The sequence below is a fragment of the Passer domesticus genome, chromosome 2, assembly GCF_036417665.1.
Source record: "Passer domesticus isolate bPasDom1 chromosome 2, bPasDom1.hap1, whole genome shotgun sequence".
Lineage (NCBI taxonomy): Eukaryota > Metazoa > Chordata > Aves > Passeriformes > Passeridae > Passer > Passer domesticus.
In genome coordinates, this window is record NC_087475.1 from 5,445,481 (window position 1) to 5,470,895 (window position 25,415).

At 42.6% G+C, this 25,415-nt stretch overlaps 1 protein-coding gene across 5 annotated transcripts in view; it reads left to right on the forward strand.

Annotated features, from left to right (window-relative positions):
• The window catches only part of SLC37A1 (solute carrier family 37 member 1), a 35,715-nt gene extending 13,250 nt beyond the window's left edge, over positions 1–22,465 (forward strand). For all 5 annotated transcript variants that reach the window (XM_064406715.1, XM_064406726.1, XM_064406720.1 and 2 more), the window contains 13 exons: positions 246–412; positions 1,350–1,387; positions 5,844–5,927; positions 9,713–9,823; positions 11,377–11,467; positions 12,395–12,457; positions 13,313–13,398; positions 14,028–14,076; positions 14,920–14,993; positions 16,278–16,356; positions 17,308–17,405; positions 19,238–19,290; positions 19,934–22,465. In XM_064406715.1, the coding sequence (XP_064262785.1) occupies positions 246–412; positions 1,350–1,387; positions 5,844–5,927; positions 9,713–9,823; positions 11,377–11,467; positions 12,395–12,457; positions 13,313–13,398; positions 14,028–14,076; positions 14,920–14,993; positions 16,278–16,356; positions 17,308–17,405; positions 19,238–19,290; positions 19,934–19,949 (1,009 nt within the window). In that variant the 3' untranslated portion in view covers positions 19,950–22,465. The remainder of the gene's footprint in view (positions 1–245; positions 413–1,349; positions 1,388–5,843; positions 5,928–9,712; positions 9,824–11,376; positions 11,468–12,394; positions 12,458–13,312; positions 13,399–14,027; positions 14,077–14,919; positions 14,994–16,277; positions 16,357–17,307; positions 17,406–19,237; positions 19,291–19,933) is intronic.
• Positions 22,466–25,415: the final 2,950 nt, after the last annotated feature.

Consider the following 25,415-nt stretch of genomic DNA (forward strand, 5'->3'; position numbering starts at 1 on the left):
AATGCCAGTAAGTGCAGGATAAATTCTGTCATGCACAGAGTATTTACAACAGTTCTGGTAATATTTAGGTGCCTTGAAATTGCCAGATGGAGATTGTAGCATGAATAAATGATCAGCTAAAGAGCCATGAGATACATTTCACTGACCTCACAGCTGCACAGCTATTCTGATAGACTTTTTTCAAGAGATTAGTGCTTATCATTAATGTTTGTGTGTTTTGTTTGTTTTTTTTTTTTTTAATGCAGGAGAGGTCTGATCATGGGAGTCTGGAATTCACACACTTCAGTGGGGAATATCTTGGGATCCTTGATTGCTGCTTACTGGGTGTCCACGTGCTGGGGCCTCTCCTTTGTGGTGCCTGGGGTCATCGTGGCTGTCATGGGGGTTGTTTGCTTCCTGTTCCTTATTGAACGTGAGTGCTTCCCTGGGACACAGCCAGGCAGGGTCCAGCTGTGCCCCTGCTTGGAGAGCTTCTGCCCAGAACATTGTGGGGAAGAGCCTGTGTGCCTTCAGAGAGCTTCTCCAGTCAGGATCACTGAGGTTGGAAAAGCCCTCCAAGGTCACCCAGTCCAGCTTTGATGCCCACCCTGAGCCCAGCCCAGGGCACCTCCAGGGGTAGGGACTCCAAACCTCCCTGGGCAGCCCCTGACAGTATTTAACAACCCTTTCCATGGGGAAATTCCTGCTGCTGTCCACCCTGGCCCAGCCTGAGGCTGTTCCCTCTGCTCCTGACCCTGTTCCCTGGGAGCAGAGCCTGACCCCCCTGGCTGTCCCCTCCTGGCAGGGAATTCCAAAGAGAAACAAAACACCCCTGAGCCCCCTTTTTTCCAGCTGAGCCCCCTCAGCTGTTCCTCATCTGGTTTGTGCCCCAGACCCCTCCCCAGCTCCCCTGGCAGAGTGACACTTCAGAACTGAGCCCAGTGTCCTGTCACCAGCCCCCTGTGCTGGTAAATGCTTTCAGAGTCCCTTGGCAGAAGGTCCCCCCTGGCTGCAGTGCATGTTCTGTGCTGCCAGTCAGCCCCCACCATCCTCATCCTCTGTGCCATCAGTTCCAGCAGGCAGCTGAGGGAGCAGCTTTTGGCACTTTAAACTAGAAATTGAAGAGGAATGCCCCATCCTGTCCCTGTGCAGACTCAGAGATGTGAATGCTTGTTTTACTGTAACTGTCCTGTCTCAGGAAGTGAATTTTGGCAGATATAACCAGAATTCTGTAGCCAGCTGAACTGCCAGAGTAGCACTTTTTATCACTGCTGTCAGTTAATTGTCAGTAAGTTTGACTATTTAAAAGTATTTTAAGAGGTTTCTTAGGCTTGTTTTCACTGTTAGCTATGTGTGGTATTTCATTTCAGATCCTAAAGATGTCAGTTGCTCCTGCACGCCGTCCAGTGTAAGTAAATGCATTTTCTTTTTTGATTTCTGCCTCCTAATAGACACATTTATTGAGATGGTTCTGTGAATCACATTGTGTGTGTGGCTCTTTGTGCCAGGCTGTTGTAACTGATGCTGTGCTTGAGGCAATGATTGGTCTGCTGTGCTTCACTGGTAAACCAGGAGCTTATTTTCTCTCAAAGTAAATGAATCAAGAGGTGAATTAATTTGTTTTGGAGCAGTTGATCGTACAGTAAACCATGTAAAAACTGTTCATCTCTTTTTTTTTCTTTTCTTGAGTTTTCTTACTTTTCTTCAGTCTTCCTGAGCATCCTTGTAGGGTGTTTTGTTTAAGTATTTAGTATTCTAGTAGGTAAATAAGTAATAAATATTATTTACTTATTAAGTATTTTAGAATGTTGTGTCAGAGGTGGAAAGATTTCCCTAGGAAGTCCCAAGCTGCTGTGTGATTTCTTTCCTGCCTCATGAACCCAAGAGGAGGAAAGCAATCCAAATGGAATTGGAGAAAAGTAAAAAGCAAGGAAAAGCAACACAGAGAGCATTAGGAAGGCCAGCTGTGTTTAACTTCTCGTGACAGAAATGACATTCCTGGCCCAGTTTTGCTCAGGATTGTGCTCACAGGTTGATCTTGTTTCATGTTCCCTGAGACTCTGCCCTGTGTTTGTCTCTGCTGCAGCCAAAATCTGGAGCAGTTCTTGCTCCAGGCTCCCAGGAACCCTTGGGCAATCAGGTCTGCCACATTTCCAGGTATTTTTTTGGAGTAGTAGAGGGGATTGGCAGAGGTTTCCCATCTCTGAGGGCAGTCAGGGTTGTTGGTGAAAGTCCCAAGGGAATCCCACGTGGAAATTGTCTGTACATGTGGAGTCATGTAAACCATGCATTTTTTTTGCCAGTCTCACAGGTAGATTTTACAGAGTTTATTGCTCTTTTTTTACCACCTAATGCTTTTAGATCAATGGAGTTTTAAATTTTAAATGCTTTTGAATAGGATCTGAAGGCAACTTTTCTAGTCTGTGTTCTCTCTTCTTTTCCAGTTAATTGCTTTTTATCTTCATATGAAGCACTTTTGATTAAGCTTCTGAATGCTTTTGATTGTCTGTGGAGCTCCTATTCTTATTTTATTCCTGTGAGACAAGGTGGGCTCACACTATGCTCTGTATTTTTCCTTTTTTTAAATTTCTTTCATTTCTTAGAAGTAACTTCTGTCAAGTGTGGGAGTATTTTCAGTGACTCTCATTGCCTGCTGTTAAGAGTCCCATTTTCCTCAGCTTTTATATAGTTCAGAGCATCATTTTTACAGAATATCCTGTTAAGCCTTATGGAAATAAATATTTGTTTCAAGGAAAGCATAACTAAAGAGCTCTGCACAGTATGTTGCTCAGTGAGCTAGCGTGGAAAATTCTGACATGGAGTATCTACTTATCATGATACTTTTAACAAAAAATTTAGTATTTTAGGAGCAAATTTCCCCAGTTTCAGAAAAGGAGGAGCATTTGACTCAGCCTTCACTGGAGCAGCAGCAGGGTCACTGCCCCAGGCTCACTCTCACTGTGTGGGATGCATTTGACCTCCTGTTTCCCTGGAAACCTCACCCTGCAGAGCAAAAGGCATCACTTCTTCCTTCCCTATTCCCGTGTCACATCTGGAATTCTGGGAGGAGTTTATCACAGGGCTGCCCCACTTGCCTTGGACCCTCCTCAGATTGAGGTTTGCTTTGTCCTGTGGAGCTTTATTTAATTGGAACTGCCCAAATGCTTCACTCCTGAGTGAAGGTCTGCAAGGATTCTAAACCCTTGTGAAGGGGGCTCACAGCTTCTGTTCACCACAGACAGGTGGCCTTAGAAATTAAGGAAATTAATCAGGTAGGAGTTCAAGATGTCCAGATGTAGATGTGGTGATGACAGCTTCTGACTGTAAAGAAAAATGAGTGCTAATTGAAGGGAGGTTGATGTAGTAAAATAGGGGAAAATATTTTATCTGTGTTGTACAAGGGACAGAATTTGGCAGCTGCAAAATACTTGCTGTCTTTTTTTTTGTTTTGTTTTGGTCAGTCATTCTGTTCAACCTGAACAACCTTTTGTGCTTTTGCAAATAGTTAGAAATCCTTTTTTTCTGAGGCAATAAACATACACACTTTCTTTTCTCCTAAAGCTGTGGCAGGTAATTTTGGCCAGATGTCCTGGGTGGGTGCAGGCAGCTCTTCCCTAAAAACTAAATCTCCTTGTGGAAGAAAGAGGCCAGTTAAATTTAAGCAGCACTAAAATAAATGCTCAGCATGAGGGAAGGGTTTATATTGAGATTGAGAGATCACAGTCCTCTCTGTGTGATGTCAGTCTTGGATGAATTTGATCTAATGTTTATTTGCAGCATGGTCGTGAGCCCAATATTTCCCCAGAGTTTGTAGTGGTGAGTAATCTGATTTCATTGAGCTGTCCAAAACCACAGATGGAGAGCCAGGCACAGAGCCTTGAGCGTGTGGTTCTTTCTCTTCATTCTCTGGTTTCCTGGGCTGTGCTTCATTTGCCTGAATTCATCTTGGCTCTGATTTACCCATCTGAAATTTGTTTCCAAATAAATACTTGAGGACAATAAAGTGCTTCTAAATGCTGGCGTTGGAGGCTTAATCTTGACTTTCTGAAGGGCTGTACCTATGACAAATGCAAGTGAGAAGTCAGTGGGTGTTATTCAGAATTGCTGCACTTCCTTTATGAAACTTAAAGAGGAGATTTAACTTTTTTATTTCCCCTTTGGGAAATGTGATTTAGAACTGGTTTTATTGCTTCTCATCTTTTCTCCCTGTGCCTTTTTCCCCCCCATAGTTACAGCATGTTCATACAAACTTCTCTTTGTACTCTAAGAACTTCCTTTGTCTCCACTTTCCCAGAAAACTTCCCTCCCTTAAACTCCTGTTGCAAAGTGCTTGTGCATTTAAAAATTACCAGGCTGCAATTTTTATCTCCTGGAAAGGAGGAAGAAGCCTGAGTATTAAATGTGCAGCCTCTCAGTCTAGTCCTTTTCCCTAGACGTTTTCTCCTTACTGTAGTAAATCTTACTTTTTGACAGTCAAATGAAAAGTCATTCATTTTTCCTCTGCTGAGCTGCTGATTAAAAATGTAGATGACATGTCTCTAGGTGATGGATTTTCTTCCCCGTGGATTCTTGTAAATCACATGTTTGACAAGAGCCAGATTTTCTTAAGATAAAACTTAAAAATCTGTTTTATCAGACCCTGGGGGCTCAAGTGTTGTTGGTTGACTTTAAAGAATGCATGTCCAAAGCTGCTTGTGCCTCAGTCTGATCTGAGCTGCAGAAATACCACAGTTTATCCTCAGAACTATTTTTTCTTTTTAGAAGGATTTGATTGATGAAGGGCAGTTTGTGTCTAAAACACTGAAATACATACTCCTGATTTTTTTGGCGGGGGGAAGAATTGCCCAGTGATTGATTTGAGCTGGATTGTTCAGTGAGGATTTGCATTCTTTTTTTATTTGTGGTGGTGAGCTTGAGAAGGGGCTTATTTGGGGCAGAGTTTGTAAGGGTTTTTATTGTTCTATCTTGGTTTGTTTTGTTTTTTTTCATTGTGGTATCCAGTGTGTGATTAGACACTTCAGCATCTCATCCCTGAGGAATACACAGTGCTTCTTTTGGACTTAGCAATAGGTTGTCCATACCTGACTGCAAACCTGCTTTGGAGCTGTATATTTAATTCAGCAGAAAAATCTGAATGTCCCTGGTAAATCTTTTTAGACTAAAGATCTCAGAATGGTGTTTTCCAGTGAATGCACTGAATTCCAGTGGTGTTTTCCAGTGAATTTTGGTGTGAACTGATACAGGAATGTCTTGATAATTAGTAAGGATTAAAAGCAAGTCAATCTGGTGCCTAAAATGTAGCTTTTTGTCTCATTTTTTCTTCTGGAACTTGCTGGAGTGGTCAGACTCCTCATCAATACTCCTGTCCACAAGAACACAAGAGTTTATGGGCTAAAAGAATTTAGTGTTACAGAATGTAAGCTAAAGGGATGAACTTTTCTCTTAAAGGGATTAGGAAAGTGAAAAATCAAGGTTTTCATGAAACAAATCAACTTCTGGAGCTGCTGCTGGAATCATCTGCTTAAGAGCAAAAACTGTTTGCAATGTCAGTAAAGTTCAGTAGAGGAAAAAGCAGCTAAAGATGTTTAGAGGGGCATGACTGTGCTCTGAATTCAGCTCCTTCTGTACAAAACCAGTGTGAAATAACCCTTCAGATCAATTTGTGAGTGCATTTTATGTCTGTTGCCATAGGTCTGTGGAAGCACCTGAAAATCTCAAAGCACACAGGCATCAAAGATGCTTCAGTTGGGGTTGTGTTTGTTACAATGCACAAAAACTTGTTCCAGAGAGATGATTGACACTAATGTAACCACTTAAACTCTATTTTTTCTGACTTTTTTTTTAAATTTGTTTTTCCTTTTTAGAGCTCTAAATCCTTCCTCAACGGCGCCTCTCGCTGCAGAATCCAGATGCCAACCTTAAATTCTAAGGAAAATGGCAAACCTCAGGTAAAATAGAAAATATTGCTGTAAAATAGCATAGAAGGCTTCTTGAGGCTCACGTGAAACATTTACTGTTTGTAAAGATTGCTGCTCTTTTTATGAGGCTGAAATCTGCTTCCATCTTCACACACAAATGTAACTTCAGAGCAGGGAAGGAAGCATTAGCTGCCATAAATAATGCAAACTGAGCTGTGTGAGATGGCAGTGCTAGCTCAATTGGTCTTTTTTATTTCGTGATCTTGACACAGTCCCATCAAAAATAATGCACTGCAAAATACTTTAAAGGCAGCCCACTTGAGATATTTAAATTATGTATATTGTGTCCCATCCTCGCAGTCTCATTTCTCTCCCTTTTCCTTTCAAAAGCTGTCTGTACTTAACAAGATTATATGTGGAGATGGAGAGTTCTAAATAGACACAATTATTCATAAAAATCTTGCTTAAAACTCATAACCATAAGGGCTGCTATTTCTCACTAGGAAATGAATTCTGGATTTGTCCGTTTTGTGGGCAGAATACCATTTTATCTTGTGATGGACATGAACTGAAAATTTCCGTTTGAAATTTCGTGTTTGTATTCAGTACACTTGGCACATTGTAATCCTGAGAGGATAACTTTTTTTTTAAACTTCTTTCAGACTTTTCCAGGAAAATAGAAACTTCCTGTTCTCTTTATCCTTTGCCCATAGAATAATAATGAGCATTCAGAGGGTGGAATAATCAGTGTTGGTAAAAAAGTTTCGAAATTTTTGTTGAGGAAACACTTCAATTCAGCTTAAACCCCCTCTGTACTGAGTTAATTATTTTAGTTTTGTGCTGCCCAACAACAGTGTCCAGCCCAGAAGCCATTTGTCAGTGTTATTTCACAACCAGCTGGGAGGTAAGGGGAGATGTAAGAATATCAGCAGGTGTCTTCAGACAGAATGGATTTACAGAAGAAATTATTTTAAATGGAAGAAAGGGTGGTGAGGCACTGGAACAAGTGGCCCAGAGAAGCTGTGGCTGTCCCATCTCTGGAAGTGTCCAAAGCCAGGTTGGATGGGGCTTGGAGTAACTTGGGATTGTGGAAGGGGGTTGGAATTGGATGATCTTCAATTCCTTTCCAGCCCCATCCAGTCTGTGATTCTAAATTAGGATGACAAAGTTAAAAAACCACAGTAATCAGCACATCAGTAGACAGATTTCCTTTTAATCTGCTCCTGCACCTTGTGAAGGGTCTGCCTAGCCAAGGGTGAGGAAAATGTGCCCCTGTCCCACTGGCTGGTGTCCCTTGGGAGCAGGACAGAGGGACAGCACAGACAGTGACCTGGGGGAGCTGCTGGCAATCCTGGGAATATCCCCCCTTCTCTCTCCTCCCTGCCAGCTGGGGTATGTTTGCAATACAGAGTCTCAACAAGGTTTAAAAAGAAACTAATAAAATCATTAAATCCCCTTCTTTGTTGCTCTTTGGGGCTTCCTGATTTTCTGCCAGTGACAGAAGAACAAATTTTTGCTGTCAGAGCCAAGCTGAACAACTTCCCCTTTTCACAGGGGTTGTGGTGCAGTTATTTGGAGCTGATTTTCACAGACAGCTTTTGAGCCTCTACAAACAGCAGATGTTTTGCATTTGTGGGTTGGTCTCCAAGCACACTGGAATGGCAGCTTTTACTGGGTTTTCATTGACCTCTGCAATTACTGTAAAAAGGAAGCAAATACTCAGGATCTGCAGTGACTGAAAGCAGAATGTGGTTTTGGCTGCGTGACCTGAATACCTCTGTGCCTCCACTGCTGCTCGTGTTAGGTTGGCCTCTTAAAAATGACACAAAATTGTGGGATAATGAATCCTTCCCCAGAGATCAAGAGCGTGCCACATGCCAAATCATGCTCTGAGACAAACTGGCAGGGCTGTGCAAGTCATGTCTGCCAAGCACAAACTGCTGGGTTTATTTATCCTTTAGCTGTGTGCAGCATAAAAAACCCCAAATCGTTGACAAAAGTTTCCAGCATGAGTTTAAATAAGTTATTTGGACTTTGGTCACCTCTGCTGCAATATTTACCCACTCTCCTAAAACAGATTGAGAGCTGCTTGTCTGAGGAGTGAGCAGCATTGCCTCAGTCCTGGCTGGGTTTGCTGTGCTGGTTGTGCAGGAGATACTCAGACACCCTCTAGAATCAGTGGGGAGCTTCACTGCTTAAACCCTTTTTTCCCTCTTTTTCTCCTCTCTGATTAAAAAAAAAATAGCTTATGGTTTGAATTTGTTCTTTTAAAATACTTCAAGTTTTGAAGTTGCTCCAGTAATGCAGAAGTATTTTTTATGATGATGGAGTGACTCCTGGGCCATGTCGTAGGTTTGCAGGGCCATGTCAAAGGTCCCTAGATGCTTTTTTCTGTCTTCTGGTTAATGCTTTATCTCCTGAGCCCAGACACTGGGCTCCTGTAAGTCCTGCATCCCATCTAACAATCATGCCTAGAATTTTGGATGCTGCATGGCAGCTTCTAAAATTATGCTGAGTGTCTGGGCTCAGGTGTCCAGATGGTTCCCTGGTGACCTCTCCTAAATGATGTTATTTAAAAACAGAATTTATTTAGAATCACTGAATGTAAAATAGCAGAATTGAATTTTTCCAGCACTTATGGTTTTTTCTTCCCCCATCAGCTTAGCAAATATTAATCCAAGTTTTCATCTTTGCAATAAGCACTGGAAATGGAACAGCCTGCTGTTATATCCTTTCTAGCCTACAGTCAAATATATATTTGAGGCTTAATTCTTCACTGAGGCTTTGTTCAGATGCTGAAGAATTAGGAGAAGGAAGACAGTGTGTAGAATACATAAATAGAAAAAGTGCACAGCTTGGTAAAGCCTCTCAGCAAGCAGGTGAAAGTGAGGATAGCTGCATCCCATCCTTTTTCCAAGTTGGAAAAGAAGTTCTGAGGGATATTTATACCTGATTTTATTTTTTCTGTGTACAGCTGTGAGATGTAAATTTCTAGTTCTATTCTGGGAGTTCACTTCAGTCTGGTAGAGGATTAAAAATAACATAAACCTTCCTGGCTACACTGGGATGGCTTGTTCCTGTGCAGTGGTAACTTGCTCCACAAGTGTTCTCAGCAGGCAGTGGAATTATTGGAATAAAACCCTTCCTAGTACTAGGAAAGAACTCAGAATTCACAACTGGGGCAACACTGGTGAACTCTAGGCTTTTATATTTTGGGGATTGCAATGCTCAAATGGAACAGATTTGAAAAAAAAAAAAAGTGATTGCTTAACATAAAGCACTCACTGTCCATAATTCATGTGGAAAGGTGGCCTGTACTTAGATCAGTCAGTAAGATGTTACAGAGCCTGAAAAACTGGCTTAGTATTTGTACAGAAAGAAGATAATACATTGTTTTATACAGAAATGTATCCTTGTAGAAATTTCTTGTACACAATGTCGTAGGACTCAGTGGTTTGTCAGCTTTAATTAGACCACATTTATGTGATGGAGTGAGGGAAGATTGGAAACAGTTTTATTCTACTAAGAATGTGTTCTTTATGTGGGGGTTTTGCAACTTGAAATTGTTCTTCAATAGAACAGAAACTTGATTATATTGTGGACTGCATGCACACAGATACCACCTGATATTCTGAATATAGACTCTGCTCTCTCTTTATACTCTGGCTATCCACACCAAGACATTTTAAAAAGCTGTAGCTTTCTGTGACTAATTAGGTACTTGTTTCTAAAAACTATTTTGGAGCGGTTTGATTTCTTGATGCACACTTTGTTGCTTTGTTCTCTCTGTTACCTGTTGCTGGGGGACGTTGCAGGATGCAGAGATGCAGCATTTACTCCCTGACAGTGACAACTGCAGCGTGGCCACTGGGGAAGGAAGGCATGGGACATCAGCCATCAGCTTCCTTGGGGCCCTGAGGATACCTGTGAGTGCTGCTCCTCTTCAGAATGAAGTTTTGCCTCAGAATTCATGTTTCCATGAAGTGCTGGGTGGGGCAGTAATGGGTATTAACTCTTCACATCACAGTCTTGACATGAAGGGGCTTTGGGCTTGGTTAATTGGGAGGAAAGGAGGCTGAGAGGGGACCTCGCTGTCCCCTGCAGCTTCCTGAGGAGGGGAGGTGGAGGCAGAGCTGCTGCTCTCTCTCTGATAGTGTTCAAGGGGTGTTTGCTTAACAGAAAGTGTTCAATATCACATTATTTGGATAATGTGCTTCAACTTGTGTCAGCCCTGAAGGGGTCCAGCAGTGGGACAGGGTGGTTGCTGTAGGTCCCTTCTGACTGAAATAGTTTATTCTGTCCTAAAGTCTTTTCTAAAAGTAGACTTGCAGTTGTTAAGGGTGGAATAGCAATCTGAGCTATTCTGTGTGTCAGAACTTCCTTCTGTGGCTCCCCTTTTTACATTCCTCATCATTGTTTTAAAAAGCTTTACTCTTAAAGTCTCTTGTCTGAGAAGTTTCAGGCTGCCCAAACATTTGGACTGCTGGTAAAAGAAAGGAAGTTTCCTCGAAGTCAGAACCTGTCATTTTTGATTTTTCTCTCAACCTGAAGCCTGAATACTGAAGTAGGATTATTTGCAGATTGATTTGGACCATGTGTAGAGTAAAAAAAAAATCCTGCACCCAACCACTGTATTCCTGCATCTTCTCATCATGTTCAGTCTGGTCCTCTACTGTTTTTCCTGCAGCAAAGTTGAAGTAGTGGGTGACAAATTGCTGCTGCTGCCACCTGGGGTCTCTCAGAGCCTGTGGGGTTTGTCCTGCCTGTTGTTGGGAAGGGTCACAGCTGCATGTGGAGTGTGTGTGCTGTTCCTCAGGGGAACTGCAGCCCTCCATACCAGGGATTTAAGAAATCTGCTTTCAAACAAGAAGTTTGGTGAAGGGAATGAAGATGGGGTAATTTGGCAGTTTAGCTGCAGCTCTTGTGCAGTAAATGCACTTTTATGTGCTCAGCAGGAAAGAGGATGGAGCAAGTTGGAGCTTTAAACAGGTCATTGCTCAGTCTGTGATGGGCTCTTAGCACATTCTGGTCTGAACTGTCACACTGGTTTACTGGCTTTTTACAGAGCTGAACAATAAGGGGGAAATGTTGAACCCATCTGAAGGAAGGAGATAAAGAGCACAAAAAGATGCCAGTTTCTCTGGAACACACTCCAGACCTGCTATAATGCTGTAAAACAACTTTACTTAAGGGATATAAGTGATGCAGGTGTTCCCAAACAGTATAAAATCCTTCCCATTCATTTCTGTGTTCTCTGCTCAGGTTATTCAGTACCATTTTAGTGAAAGGAAACATGTCAGTAAAATACCACAGTCTCCTCAGAGTGCAAGCTTTGTACTCTCAGGGGAAAAATGCTTCTTGGGAATTCATGAGAGAAAAATAAAAGCCTAAATGCTTCCTAGAAACCATTTTCATAATGGTCTGTGAAAGCTCTAAATAGCTCTGAGATGCTAACTCCCTGTTTTCATTGTTCTCTCAGGGAGTTGTGGAGTTCTCCCTTTGTCTCCTGTTTGCAAAGCTGGTGAGCTACACTTTCCTCTTCTGGCTTCCCCTCTACATCACAAATGTGGGTGAGTGTTACAGGAAAGGGGTACAGAATTATGGCTGCAGAGTCTCTGCAAATTGGAGCTTGGAATAAATAAGAAAATAAACATTACTGCTTCTGAAAGAGGCTTTCTCTGCTGCTGTAGCAGGGGAGTTGTAAGTCACCAAGCAGGTTTATGAATTCAGTGCTATGAGAGGGCATTTTCAAAACAAACAGAAGTGTCTGGCTTATCTTCAATAATTCCAGGTATAAATGCTGTCTCTTTGGCTCTTGCTAACAAAAAAAAAAGTTTTACTTTCTAACAATATTTTTCAAGATTGAAGTGTCCTATTAAAACATATACAAAATAATGTAAATGAGTTTCTTTATCTGTTCAGTATTGATTTTTTTACACTTTTAGAATGCAAGATGAACTGACTTTTTAGCAAGGTCTGTTGTGATAGGAGAAGAGGTAATGATTTTAGACTAAAAGAGGGTAGATTTAGACTAAAGAATATAGAGATAGATATAAAGAAGAAATCTTTAGCAAGGAGGGTGGTGAAATGCCACAGCAGGCTGCCCATAGAAGCTGTGGCTGCCCCATCCCTGGGAACATTCCAGCTCAGGCTGGATGGAGCTCTGAGCAGCCTGATCTCATTGAAGGTGTCCCTGCTCTTGGCAGAGGGGTTGCACTGGATGGTCTTTGAAGATCCCTTTCAACCCAGACCATTCTGTAATTCTGTGGTTATAAAAATGGTAAAATGTCTCTTCCAGTGAGAGTAATTGCATTCAAAAGTCTGTATGGCTGAATACCTACTTTTGGTTTTATTTAATTTCCACAACATCACCTTATTGTGGATTATCTGAATGAAGAATTCTGCTGTGAGATGCCTTCCCCTGGCATTACAAGACTGCTGAGATTTCCATGTTTTATAATGCAGAAATGAGACAAATGTTTTGCTTCTTTCACCAGAGCATCTTGATGCCAAAAGAGCTGGGGACCTTTCTACACTGTTTGATGTGGGTGGGATCTTTGGTAAGTTTTAATGTTATTTCACTCCTGATCACACCAGGAAAGGCTCTGGTATACACAGCTTACATATTTTATAGTTCATATTCATTATTTCTACTGTAGAAGAGTAGCAGTAAAGGTAATGAGCTGAGAGTTGTGTTGAAAAGTGAAAATCTAGTAAAATATCTTCACAGCCAGTGCTGCTGTCCAGTACAGATCAGAATAGAGAAATTATGGAATATTTTATCTCCATCAGCTCTGGCCTATGAATCGTAGTCACCACCCATCAAAGTGCTTCCTTTTGTCAGTCTAACTTAAGAGAACTGTCTCTGTTTGTTCAGGGGTGTGGATTTCCTGGGCACAAAGGTTAATGGCCTTAAACACCTTAATGGGTGTTTTGGTTTGTTTTTTTCTTGATGCTTTATATAACTGTGTGTGATAAAATTGTGAGTTCATAATAATAATAAGGACTAGGCTATTCCTGAATAATTTTCAAGGTGACCACTGAATAAATTTTCTTGCCAATGCAGACAGTTCAGTTCATTTCCCTGGTTGCAGTGGGACATGGACAGAGAACCAAGTTTTCTATTGCGTGTGAGGAATTGAGACCAGTGAGTGGATACCTGAGCTCCAGCAGTAGGGCCATGTGGCACCTGGTAAAAGGCTTTTTGCCTTGGATATTTGGAATAAATAATGAGGAGGAACAAGTTCTGGTTCTGTGTTTTCAGGTCAAAAGTGGTTGGGTTCATGAGGATGTTGCTGTGTGAATTGTGTAATCATGCAGCAAAAACCACTGGGTTCTGTTGCATTAAATTAAACTGATGTCTTTTGTGCAAAACACACCCTGAATGTTCTCCTCACACCTGTGTGTTCTTTCAGGTGGGATCTTGGCAGGCCTGATTTCAGACAGGCTGGAGAAGAGGGCATCGACCTGCGGGATGATGTTGCTGCTTGCAGCACCCACAGTAAGAGCCTGTCCCTGTCCCACAGCTGTGACACCATTCCCTGGACACTTCTGCAGGCAGCCTCTCCCAGCCTGGGTGTAAAGAGTCCAGGCCAGATTAAAAACTGGCATGAAAAGTTGAGCAAGTATAGATATTGGGGCTAAACAAGCTAACAAGCTTGTTTACTGAACAAGTCTAATGTATTTTTTTGTTACAGAATATATGGAAAATTTCACTCTCTTTTAAAATCTGATGTTCAGTTGTTAGCCAGAATTTTAGCTGCTCAAAGGCTAAAATTTCTGGGCTGTAATTGTTGGAAAACCAATAGATTGACCTGAGAAGACATTTTTGATTTTTTTCATGAGTTGTATTCAGTGCTGTGTTGAAGCTGCAGTTGGAGAGTTTAAAACTGAGTGATCCCATAACACAGCCCTTCTTTCTGAAAGGACATAGAGGAGTGGGATCCTACCCCTTATCTCCCTTCTGTGCCAATCAAGCAGGCATTCTGCTGTGGCCTAAAAGGGCTTAGTAAAACCTGGAACTTTCATGTAATACCAGCTAAGATACCTTGTAGTTAACATGGGGCAGATGGGGAACCCAGGATTAATCCATGTGTTGGAATTCTGAGTGCTTATTTATTCTCTTTCCAGCTATACATGTTCTCTGCAGTCAGTAAAATGGGCCTTGAGGCTACTGTAGGTGAGTATTTTTAAATTATTCTGCCTAGCTTTCCATGAACTTTGCATTTATGGCCTTTGATGCTCTTCCTTTTTTTTTCCTTTGTTTTCTATTTTATCTTTTCCTTAGAGGAGGAAGTATGGAATCAAATTCTTTAAATCTGGTCTTTCAGGCTTTTTACAGGTCGAAGTGGGAAGGTAGGAAATGAGTAAGGGGTGGCAAGAGAACAGATCTAATTAATATCATTGAATGATCCCATAACACAGCCCTTCTTTCTGAAAGGACATAGAGGAATGTCTTCCTGGAGCTTGTTGTGTCAGCACAGGCTTTTTAATATCCCTTGTGCCAAATGTCAGAGATGTTTAACATTTTGACAGCAGCATTAACTTCACTTGAATAGGCAGAATTCACCTGTGGCTCTCTGTGTGTTACCTCAAACCAGAAATGGAAGCAGGAGTGAGGCAGTGGTGTCTCACCTGCCTGAAGGCCTCCTTGAATTCAGGGTCCTCTGCTGCTCTACAAGGAGAAAAGGGACTTGTGGGTGTATCTTGTGAGCAACCCCTGCCCTCATGGTCAGTTTGGTCAAATATTCCCCTTTCTGTGACCTCCCAGGATCAGTAAAGACCCTGGGAGGTGCTTTTTGTCACAGCCCCATCTTCTGGCATGTTTGAGAATTCACATCATGGAGTGAGCACTGGAAAGAGAGAGGAATGGATGTTGGTTTTCTTCCAGTTCTGTATTGGGTCAGGGAGCCAGGGAAGGATTAAACCACTTGGGAGCCGTGGGCTGTGATGTCTCCTGTTGTTGTGGTGAACAGTTTCTCATGCAAATCACGTTCTCCTTTTATTTTTTAACTTGGAACAGTGATGCTGCTTATCAGTGGTGCCCTGGTGAATGGCCCTTATGCCCTGATCACCACTGCTGTCTCTGCTGACTTGGTGAGTTTGGCTTTCCCTGTGACATGTGGCCTCCAGAGAGAGCCCTGTGACTTCTGCAGGGTCACCAGGGAAGGGGCTGCATTGTCCCAAAGCAAAGGAGTAAGGAGCTGGAAAAAGAAAGTGTTGAACTCAGCCACTCAGATTTGTTTTAGAGTTTGTGTTTCAGTATGAGTGAGTGCCATGCTTGTGAGAGGCTTACAAATTATTCTTGACCACTCACAAGACTGTGAGTGACAGCCCAGATTGAATCTGAAGGTTGCATGCAAAGCCAGGCCTCTGTGCAGGTCCCCTTCTATATTTTGCATTTTTAAATGGCTGGGGGAGCTCTAGCTGTGTGAGACATGAGCTGGTGATTTAATTCCCATCAGAAAGTTACATCTGGCACAGACCTGAACACAAGTAAAGGTGTATGAAAATAAAAAGTCCAGGTACTTAAGCTGCCAGCACTTCCAGCAGGATCAGGTCAGCCAAGTCACAAATGCCATGTGAAAACAGCAACATTGCTCAGCAGGAAGACCTTGGAAGTTTGTTTTGTAATGTGTTGGTTCTTCAGGGCACCAAGCAAGAGGCAAAAGTCCTCTTCTTGTCTTAAATGCAGGAATGTTTTAAATACAGGACAAGGAGCAGGACAGAAGTCTCCAAGCATCCTGTGGAGCCCTGTCCTTGGCCTGGGGGTGTTGGCAAGACCAAGGTGACCCCCAGGCAGTGCCCATTTCATCTTTGGCCTTGACACTGCAAGGTGCTTGAGGCATCTCCCTGTTGTATTTGTGGGGTGGCCTCGTGGCAGGAAGGAATGATGAATCTGAGTCCATGTTCTCAGAAGGCTAATTTATTATTTTATGATACTGTTTTATATTAAAGAATACTATACTAAACTATACTAAAGAATACAGAAAGGATACTTAGACAATGCTAAAAAGATAATAATGAAAACTTGTGACTCTTTCCAGAGTCCTGACACAGCTTGGCCCTGATTGGCCAATGAGTCAAAACAATTCACAGCAGAATCCAATGAAACAATCACCTGTTGGATAACAAATCTCCAACCACGTTGCAAAGCAGCAAAACACAGGAGAAGCAAATGAGATGATTATTGTTTTCCTTTTTCTCTGAGGCTTCTCAGCTTCCCAGGAGAAAAATCCTGTGTGAAGGAATTTTTCCAGAAAATGTGAATGCCACATCTCCCCAGCTCAGACCCCATGTGGAGGGGTGGGAGGTGGGTGCTGTTGTCAGGGCTTTCAGAGCTCAGCTCAGGATGAGTCTGAGCCATCTCTGTCCCTCCAGGGCACCCATAAAAGCCTGAAGGGGAACTCGAGGGCCTTGTCCACGGTGACGGCGATCATCGACGGGACAGGATCTGTGGGTAAGCCTGCCCCAGCTCTGACAGCTTCAAACAAAGCATTTTGGAGAAATTGGGCTCTTCAGGTTGTATTTTGCCAGGACTCAGAACAGTTTTGGAAATGGGGAATAGCACAAATGTCACCTGAAACCTCCAGTGGTCCCACAGCTGAGGGTGGGAGGAAGGGGGGGATCACTGTGGTACCTTAAGTTTTAGTTTTCATATTTTCCACACTTTGTACTGCATTAGTGTATAACTCTGAACTTCATATAAAGTGTTAGCAAGTTCTCTTCACAGTTTAGTCAAACAAAACAATCCTTCTCCAGCCTGAGAACTAAGGTCACCATTGCAGCTTCAGCCCCAAAAAGTGCAAACAATGGGGAATTGAGGAGAGCAGTCTGGCAGGATGGGACTGCATAACCTGGAGCTGTAATTGGACAATTAACCCCAACATGGACATGAACCAAAACTTACAAAAGTGTGAAAACTTGTGACCATTTTGGGTGTAGCCTCGGCCAGGCTCTTGTGCTGCCCAAGGTTTGAAGGCCTTTTAATAAATCCCTGCTTTATTCCTTTAACTCTGTCCAGCCTCTGTTCCAGGCAGCTCTCAAGGCATCAGCTGATGCTAGGTACAGACAGCAAAAGGAGATGGCACTGGGCTGTCCTGGGATCAAGGATATTTTATTTATGTCCTCCATGTGCAAGGGAAAACTGAGTAAAATTCAGCTTAATACAGGATGAGTGTTTTGTTGAGCCAAAGGCAGGTGTTTATCACACAGCTAAGTGTTCCAGCTTCCCATCTGTACCAGTGATGTTTTGCACTTACTGGGACTTTTTAATACTGAGTTAACTAGGTGGAAAAATGGATACTCTAATTCAGAATAGCTACATTTCAGTACAGTGGATCTTACATTGCACAGTTCTGACAGTATGTAATATAAAATACCAAAATATAACACCAATATTACATTTCAGGTGCAGCTCTGGGGCCTCTCCTGGCTGGCCTTATTTCCCCTTCTGGCTGGAACAACGTGTTTTACATGCTCATGGTGGCAGATGCATGTGCCTTGCTAGTAAGTCTAAAAATTTAGATGATGTGTTTTTCCTCTGTCTTAAACTATCCCAAAATGCAAATTGTCCTTTTGCCATTTCAATATCCTGTGTTGTATTGGACTTCCAGTGGTGTAGGAGATTTTTCAGTCTAACAGCAAATTTCCTTGTTTTGAAATTCTCATCTAATTTTAATCAAAAGTGCAGATCAGTTCTGATGAACTTCAATTCCTGAGCAAATACCCAGCTGTTAATTGCTGGCTGAGCAGCTTAGAGCAGGCATAATTGCAAGTAAACCTTCACATTTAGACCCAAAAATTGCCTCGGATTCTACTCACAGAAGAATCACTTCTGTTGTTTTTAAAGCCAGTTTCTCAAAGCCATAAAAAACATTTTCCTACATGGCTGTATCACCAAAATCACCCTGATAATGAAGCTGTTGAAAGTTAATACATCACATTTTCCAGATGGGCCCTGAAGCAGCTGCACTAAATTAGATGAAGAACTGGCAATCCTGGCTTTTGACAGTAACCAGGAGCAGATGTTTGGGGGAAGAAGAGCACACAGGTGCTGCCTTGGTCCAAAGCACTGAGCTCTGGGCTCTTGCAGGGGAGCTGAGAGTGTCAGACCATTCCCCTCCTGACTCTAGATCAGAAAGCCTTTGAGTTACAGCTGAGGCTTTTTCTTCTAAATTCAATTTAAACACCATTTTAAAAGTAATTTTTTCATATTTAGGAGTAATTTTCTGGAAATTAAATAAATAAATTAGATAAGTTGATAGCTGAAGTGTGCTGCCACTGGTAGTTAGCAGCTTTATCCACAGCAGCAAATCCTGGTTTGTGCTGGTTTCAGTATTTGGTATTTCATGCTGCAGAGTGAGGCTTGGGAGGTGGTCATATTTTTCCTAGATGAAGTTCTCATTGTTTTTCTCTTACAGTTATTGATTGAAATTTAAAAATGTCACATTTCTTTTAGGAATCAATTAAAACGCCTTTGCAAAGCCCTGGTTTTGAGAGGTTTGACTCTGCAGTTGCAATAAATCCTTTTTTGCATAACTGTTCTGCTTTTCCTGCTTTTTGCAGTGCAGGATGAGGATGCCTGTGTTCAAATATTATTTCTCCAAGGGTACCTGGAGAGGGCTTTATCCTCTTGTGTAGTGTTCAGTTCTGTCATTCGTGGCCACTTCTGTGCCTCTGAAAATAATTAACTTCTTAAGACATTCATACTTACAGCAGTGAGCAAACTTACATTTATAATATGAGATTCTGAGGAGAATATAACCTGAAATAGTGAGGAACCCTGAAAGCTCCAATTCTGTCTTTAATGTACATGAGAACCATCAAATTGTATTTGTAAAATCCTGCTGCTATCTCAGTAATCCTTTTAAAGTGCACTTGAAATCCCTGATGCTGCACAGACAAGCAAACGTGGCTGTCTGTGCTCACCTTGACTAATTGTGGGATAAAGCTTTTCACACACAGTTGTTTTTGCAAATAGCAGCTCACATACTCCCATGCTCCAAAATTTCTTTCTGACACGTGTTCCTGAAGCCTCGGGGTCCCTCTGCTGGTTTCTTTACACATTTCCTGGTAAAGCAAAACCAGAAAACTATTGTGGTTTTTATGAAGAAATTGATCTCTCAGATGCAAAAAGGAAATTGTTTTCCTCTTGCCTGCTCATTGTGAAAGCTCCTTTTCCAAACATTACTGAGCATCTGTAAATCTCTATTATTTTAAACCCAGTTCAGCATTGCAGGGTAATGTTTCAAATGAGAAACTCTCCAAATAACAATGAATAATTCTGCTTCTTGATTATCTGGATGATACTAAAGGAGATTTTGTGATTGTTTTTGCAGCTCTTACTCCGTCTTATCCAGAAGGAACTTCAGTGTCATGCAGATCACACCCTGTAAGTGTTTTCTGTGGCTGCTGCTCTTTGATAACACCTTGAAGACACATTTCTGAGCCTTCCATATATAGCCAGAAATTACCATTTAAGGGTGGAAAAGACCTCCCAGATCAATTTCAGCCTTTGTCCTGTATAACCTAAATGTAGACTGGACATGTTAAGGTTTGTGTAGATCCATTTCTCTGTGGTTTAATTCTGCTTCAAAAGAGTAACCTCAGCTTGATGTTTTCAAACCATGGACATTTTCCTTTAGAACATCTTCTTGTGAAAAATATCTGAAAACACACCTCTGTCACAGTCTCTTGTTTGTGGGTTTTTGGTTTTTTTTCCACAAATATTTAATCCTCCATGGGTTTAATTGTGCAGGTGGGAAATTGCCTGCCCTGTGTTTAGTAGTAGTTTAAAATGTAACTTTTCCCAAAATTCACCTTGAAGAAAAGGGTGACTCTGAATTTACAGTTTTTTAAATTGAGAAAAAAAAAATCCACTGAATCCAAACACAAAATCTAAATTGAGCCCCTTGATTGTAGAATTTTGGAGAAATAAAATGGAGAGAACAGAAAAATGCACAGCAGGGGCTGGATCCTGCATTTTGGTGTCTGTTCTGCCTCACAGCTCAGCTTTTCCTGCTTTTCTTCCCCAGGTTCAAAGAGCACTGAGCTACCAGAGCTGGGATGAGGAGTGTGCCAGTGGATGGAGCTGCTCCCTGGAAGCTCCATGGGACACCTGATTCTGTATTTGGAGGGTCTCTGTGTGGTGAAGAGCCCTGCAGGTTTGCTGGGAGCAGTGTGAGACGTGGTAAACCCCTGAAGCTCTGATTTTTGCACATGAATAAGTACCTCAGGATGGCCACTGTTCATCAGAGAGGAGATGGGGACTTGGGGAGGGTTTCAGCAGCACACCTCTACTGAGCCAAAGAGAAATACCAAGTGCCTTCTTTATTTCTTTTGATAGGGTGTTTTTAATTGAAACTACGAGCTGTGTGTTTGCCAACAACCAAGGCAAAGCTGGAGCAGGAGGAAGGTGAAATTTTAACAGTCTGTGAGTGACTGTCCCAGGGTCAGTGAGCAATGTCTCTTAAGTCATCTGTGTACACTGAGAGCATCACTTTACAGAGGACAATATCAGCTGGTTATTAAGATGTGCTGCTGTTAGGGTTTGAAGCTGCTCAGGCAATAATCACCTGGCTGTATTATTGGTTTTTAGCTACAGTTCCACTTCCCAAGGACAGCATCCAGCCTTTTGGTAGGTTATAAGATGGAATTTACTCTTGCTGTGTACTGCAGTTAGCAGTTTGCACAGATCCTCTGGATGGATGTTAGTCCTCCATGAGGATTATGCAAAAACAAAGAGAGACCTAAGCAACAAAAAGCAGTTTATGAGTCAGAATTTCCAGTGGGGGCTCTAAAGATTTTTCAGGGCATTATAAAATAGTTGTGCATTTTAACTTCCCTGCCAGGCTGGGCTGACATGAGAGGGGTTTCTTTGGGGTGGCAGAGAGCTGTGACTGAGCAGGGGGAGCTGCTCTGGTGCCCCCTGGCACAGGGGTCCCTGTGGGGCTCCAGTGCTGCTGTGTGCACGTGGAAGTCATCATCACATCTGGGCCACAATATCCAGAAATCTCTCCCAAGTGGCTCTGGGTTTCAGATTTGGAGCCAAAATATCAGAGGAGAAAAATTACCTGTGTGGGTGGTAGTCTGCAAGAGAACATTTGAGTGTACCTAGTGCTACCCAGAAAATAGATGGTTTAATGTCTTCAGAACATATCATTTCTTTGTACAGCTGTCTGCTTTGCAAACAGAATGTTTCTGTGATTTTATTTTGCCTTTTTTTTAAAAGATGTACAAAGTGAAAAGAAATCTTTTTTTTTGTATGGGGTGTTTATACTTGGATCACAAAGATTAGGTAATTTAAACTGTGTATTATCCTGAAGTGTATTTATTAAAGCTCTAGGCCTTTGTCTTGCTCTATGCTCTTAAGTTTTGTGAGACAGTGCAAGAGTCTTTACACTTGATTAGCAAAACACTTTAAAAGCCCTGCAAAATATTCAGGGATGTCCCATCAGCTGCTGCTAACTCTTCATTTCCAGGGCTGTTTGTACCTGCTCAGTGTTGGAGTTGCTTCACTGGTTTGATGCAGCACGTTTGATCATCCTTGACCTGAGCAGTGTCAGAATGGGCTCATTTTTGTCTGTTTTGCTGGGCAGAGGTGCAGGGATGGCCCCACAGGGACTTAGGGAAGGTGCCAGGTCCTTGCAGGGAGCTCCAGGAGGGTCCTGTCCCTGCCCTGACCTGGATGGAAGGTTGACCTGGCACATTTTGAGTAAACCAGGGAGGATTCTCAACAACTGAGCTCAAAAATCTGTGCAGTGCTTGGGCTGTGGTTGAATGTGACAGAATTGTGCAGCAATGTTACTTGGAAGGGCTTCCATCCTCCTGGGATGGGAAACTGCTCCTGGAATGTCCCAACTGCCTGTTAAACCAGGCTCAACCTGGGGCACTGCTGAAACAGCATCTGATGGGGCAAAAATAACATTTCAGCCCCAAAACAGCTGTCCTGGCACAGCTTCAGTGCCTGTGTGGGGAGGGAGAGATGGATGGAGAACCACTTCAGCTGGGCATTCCATTCCCCTTCCCAAAAGTATGTGTTGAGCTTTATCCTAGTTTACTGAGACAGTTCAAGCTCTGCTGTGCTCAGATTTTGAGAAGCTGTCCCCTGTGGGCTGAAGTCTGATGTTAAAAAGCTTTTGGTTGTATTCCTGAAGATATTTAAGTGTATTTTACTTGTTGGGGCTGCTGCTGTTATTTATTTATTTATTTGAATAGCTTTTGCACTGCAGTGACTCGGGTATGGGGTAATGACAGATTACATTTCAGTTCCTGCAAGCTGCAAATCTGTTGGACAAAAAGATTTGGTTTTCTATTTTAAAACACCCTAAAGGTCCCCCAAATAGTGAATAAACCGTGTGTTTTGTTAGTATCAGGTGTTTATATCTGGAAATGAGCAAGACTGACAGAATTTTGTATGTAAAATTGTGAGTGACCAGTAGGTACAGCCAAATTTAAATACAACTGCAGGGTTTGTTTCTTGATTTTCTTTTAATGCTGATTATTGTGAATTTTATCCATTCACCATCCTGTGTTGAATAAAAATAGATTCTGTTCTAAACAGAGAAGTGTTGAGTACTTTATCTTTTACCATCTCCCTGAAGAAATGCTCCATTTCTTGGTTGGAAGGACAGACTTCCCTGCTGGGACATTTGCCTGACTCAGGGGCTGAGTGTGGCTCCTATGGTAACTTCTAAAGTGACTTTTTTTATTGTCTACTTTGCTTGCTCTTCAGTGTATATGGAATTGACATGGAAAAGCTTCATCCTTTCTCTCTAGCACTGATCATCTCCAACATTTATTGTCTTGTGTTTGTGGGGGTTTTTGTGCCTCTGCCTGACGTACAATGTCCAAACCACAGATGCACTGGGGGAAAACTGATTGGAAAGGAAAACAACTCCTGGTTACAGAATTTCTGATCAAAATGTGCCCGAGGTACCTCCTAGGAATAGGCAAATAAATAATAGCTGGGGGCCTTATGAAAGAAGGGAGACTCAAATCCCAATTCCTGTTCTGCCTGATGGGGAGCAGGCTGAAAATGTGAAAATCTTCATCAGAGCCCTGGCTGTTGCTGGACAGGCTGAGGGGGGTTGTCTCTGTGTGTAGGAAGGGTTTATAGGGTGGGAAGAAGGTAAATAATTAGCAGGGACAGCAGTGTTGTGTCCATAATTTGCTTTGACACTCCTTTTGCCTCTAATTTCCACAAACCCACTACGTGCACCAAGACTTAATCCAGTGTGTTTTGCTAGTAAGGGAAATTCCAGAAGGGATTCTGCCATTCCTGTAAGGAGATTATTGCACATGCTCCTGGCATAACATCCTTGGAAGAACAGTGGGAATCCTCCATGTGCTGTGCCAGTGCTGTGCTGCCTCAGACTCTGGCTGAACTCGTGTTTAGGCTCGGGTTCTTTGGTTGCTGCTGGGAGGTTTCTGCAGCAGCTGATGCCTGGGGTGGTTGTGCTGCTCAGGATTAGGCAGGTGTAAATTAAACCAGAGGGTGCTTAGAGCTTTTGGAGGCTGGTGGTTTTCATACAGAATTAATCTGGGGAAGATTGATCACAATTCCATCAAATGGTGAGGCTCAGGATGGGTAATGGTGGCATTCTCTGGTCTGAATTAATGCATGGCCTGTGTATTGTGTAAATGTTAGATTAGATTATTTCATGGTTTGTCCCAGCCTCTGACAGGATGTTCTGATTGCTGACCTACACCCTTTTCACCTTGGAGCAAGGCTGGCTGGGTTTTGTTTTGCTCTCTGCTGAGCCAGCCAGGGGATGTTGGGGACACGTCCTGATGGTGGGGACATGTCCTGCCCTGCTGTCACAGCCTGCAGGGGATGTTGGGGACATGTCCTGATGGTGGGGACACGTCCTGCCCTGCTGTCACAGCCTGCAGGGGATGCTGGGGACACGTCCTGATGGTGGGGACACGTCCTGCCCTGCTGTCACAGCCTGCAGGGACTGCAGACACTCCTGGGGGTTGTGTCTGCTGCTCTGGGGACCTTGAACTACTTTTGCTGCCGTGCTGAGTTAAAAATGTGACTGTCACCCTCATGGCTGGGGAGAGGGAAGGGGAGGGTTTAGCTGCTGGTAGAATTCAGCCTCAAGTCCAGTGACCTGAAGAGCTGGGTTGTGTCTCAACTGCCCAAGAGCTGAATAAACTGGTTTGTTATAAAGTGTTAGTTGTTTCCTCCTTTGTCTCCCTTCTTTTGGTTATTTTCCAGTTTGGAATAAGGAGATAATTAGTTGATGCTTGGGGTGGTTTTTTGTTGTTTTTTTGGTTTTTTTTTTCTCTGTAATTCCTTTGTCTACCAGTTCCCCATTGGCTGCTCTGTAAACTGGGAATAAAAGAGCCAAACTTTCTTCAGCATATTTCAGGATCCTGCTCAACTCCTGCATCAGGAGATCAGCTACAAAAATGTCTGCCAAATCTCTTGATGCTGTACTAATGTTGAGGATTTTAAAGATGTTTTCTTCACCTCCTGATGATACTGGGGTAGGGTTTCTCTCCCTGCTTCTCTTACAAAGCAGCTGAAAATTCCCACATTTCCACAATATTCCCTTTGGTCCAGTTTGTTTCAGCAGAGGAGAACACTAAACCAACTTCACAAGTGCTGCCATGTAGGAATGAACTTTGGAATGCAGTTACAAGGCTGGAGTTATTCTCTGTTTATCTGGTACCTAAACCCTGAGCAGGTGGTCTGAATTTCATGGGTTATTCAGAAACCAGCAGCTGCTTCCAGTCTTGGGGCCAGAACTGGAAGCAGCAGCCTGAGTTTGCACGTTGAAACAAAGTGATCAATAATAATAATCATGTCAGAGTTCTCCCCTTCTCCTCCCTGGGATGTGAAGGGTGGTTGGTGTGGGCAGCCCCTCACAGCTGAGTGACAGGCAAAACCTTTGGAAGGGGTGAGTTCCCTCTGAATCTCCACCAAACACAGTGCTGTTCTTTCTGCTGCAAGGACAGGCTATTATATTCCAGTCTGAGTCACCCAATTTCACCACAGGCCACACGAGGCTTCAGCTTAGGAAGTACAGCAGGTTCTGAATTTTATTCTTAAATTGCTCAGATCATCTGGTTGGAAGCAGCTGGATGCTGTGTCTTTCTGTGGCAGAATCTGCAGGTTTGGTTTTATACTGAGAGCTAACAATGGGATTCAATTTAGCCATTGCTGTTAAAAGTCTTTATAAAATCTTCCTCCCCCTCTCCCTCTGGCTGCAGCTTTTCAGTTACATGAAAGGAAGACAATATGGTGAAAAAAGAACAAAAGAGGTAAAAAAAATCTCAGAAGCATAATCTTTCTTCCAAAATTTTGGTCACTTGCTTGGCACCAAGGGAGATCCACTATCACAGCTGCTTTGTGTGTCTGCCTGTAAATCTGTGCAGTTGCTGAAAGCACAGAAAAATAGAAACCTCTGGGTTTCCTTGCTCTGATTTTCACAGTGGCAGTTCTCAAAATAGATGTCCCCAGCCCAAAAAGGCAGAGCCAGGGTGACTGACAAATCTGGGGTGCAGGAG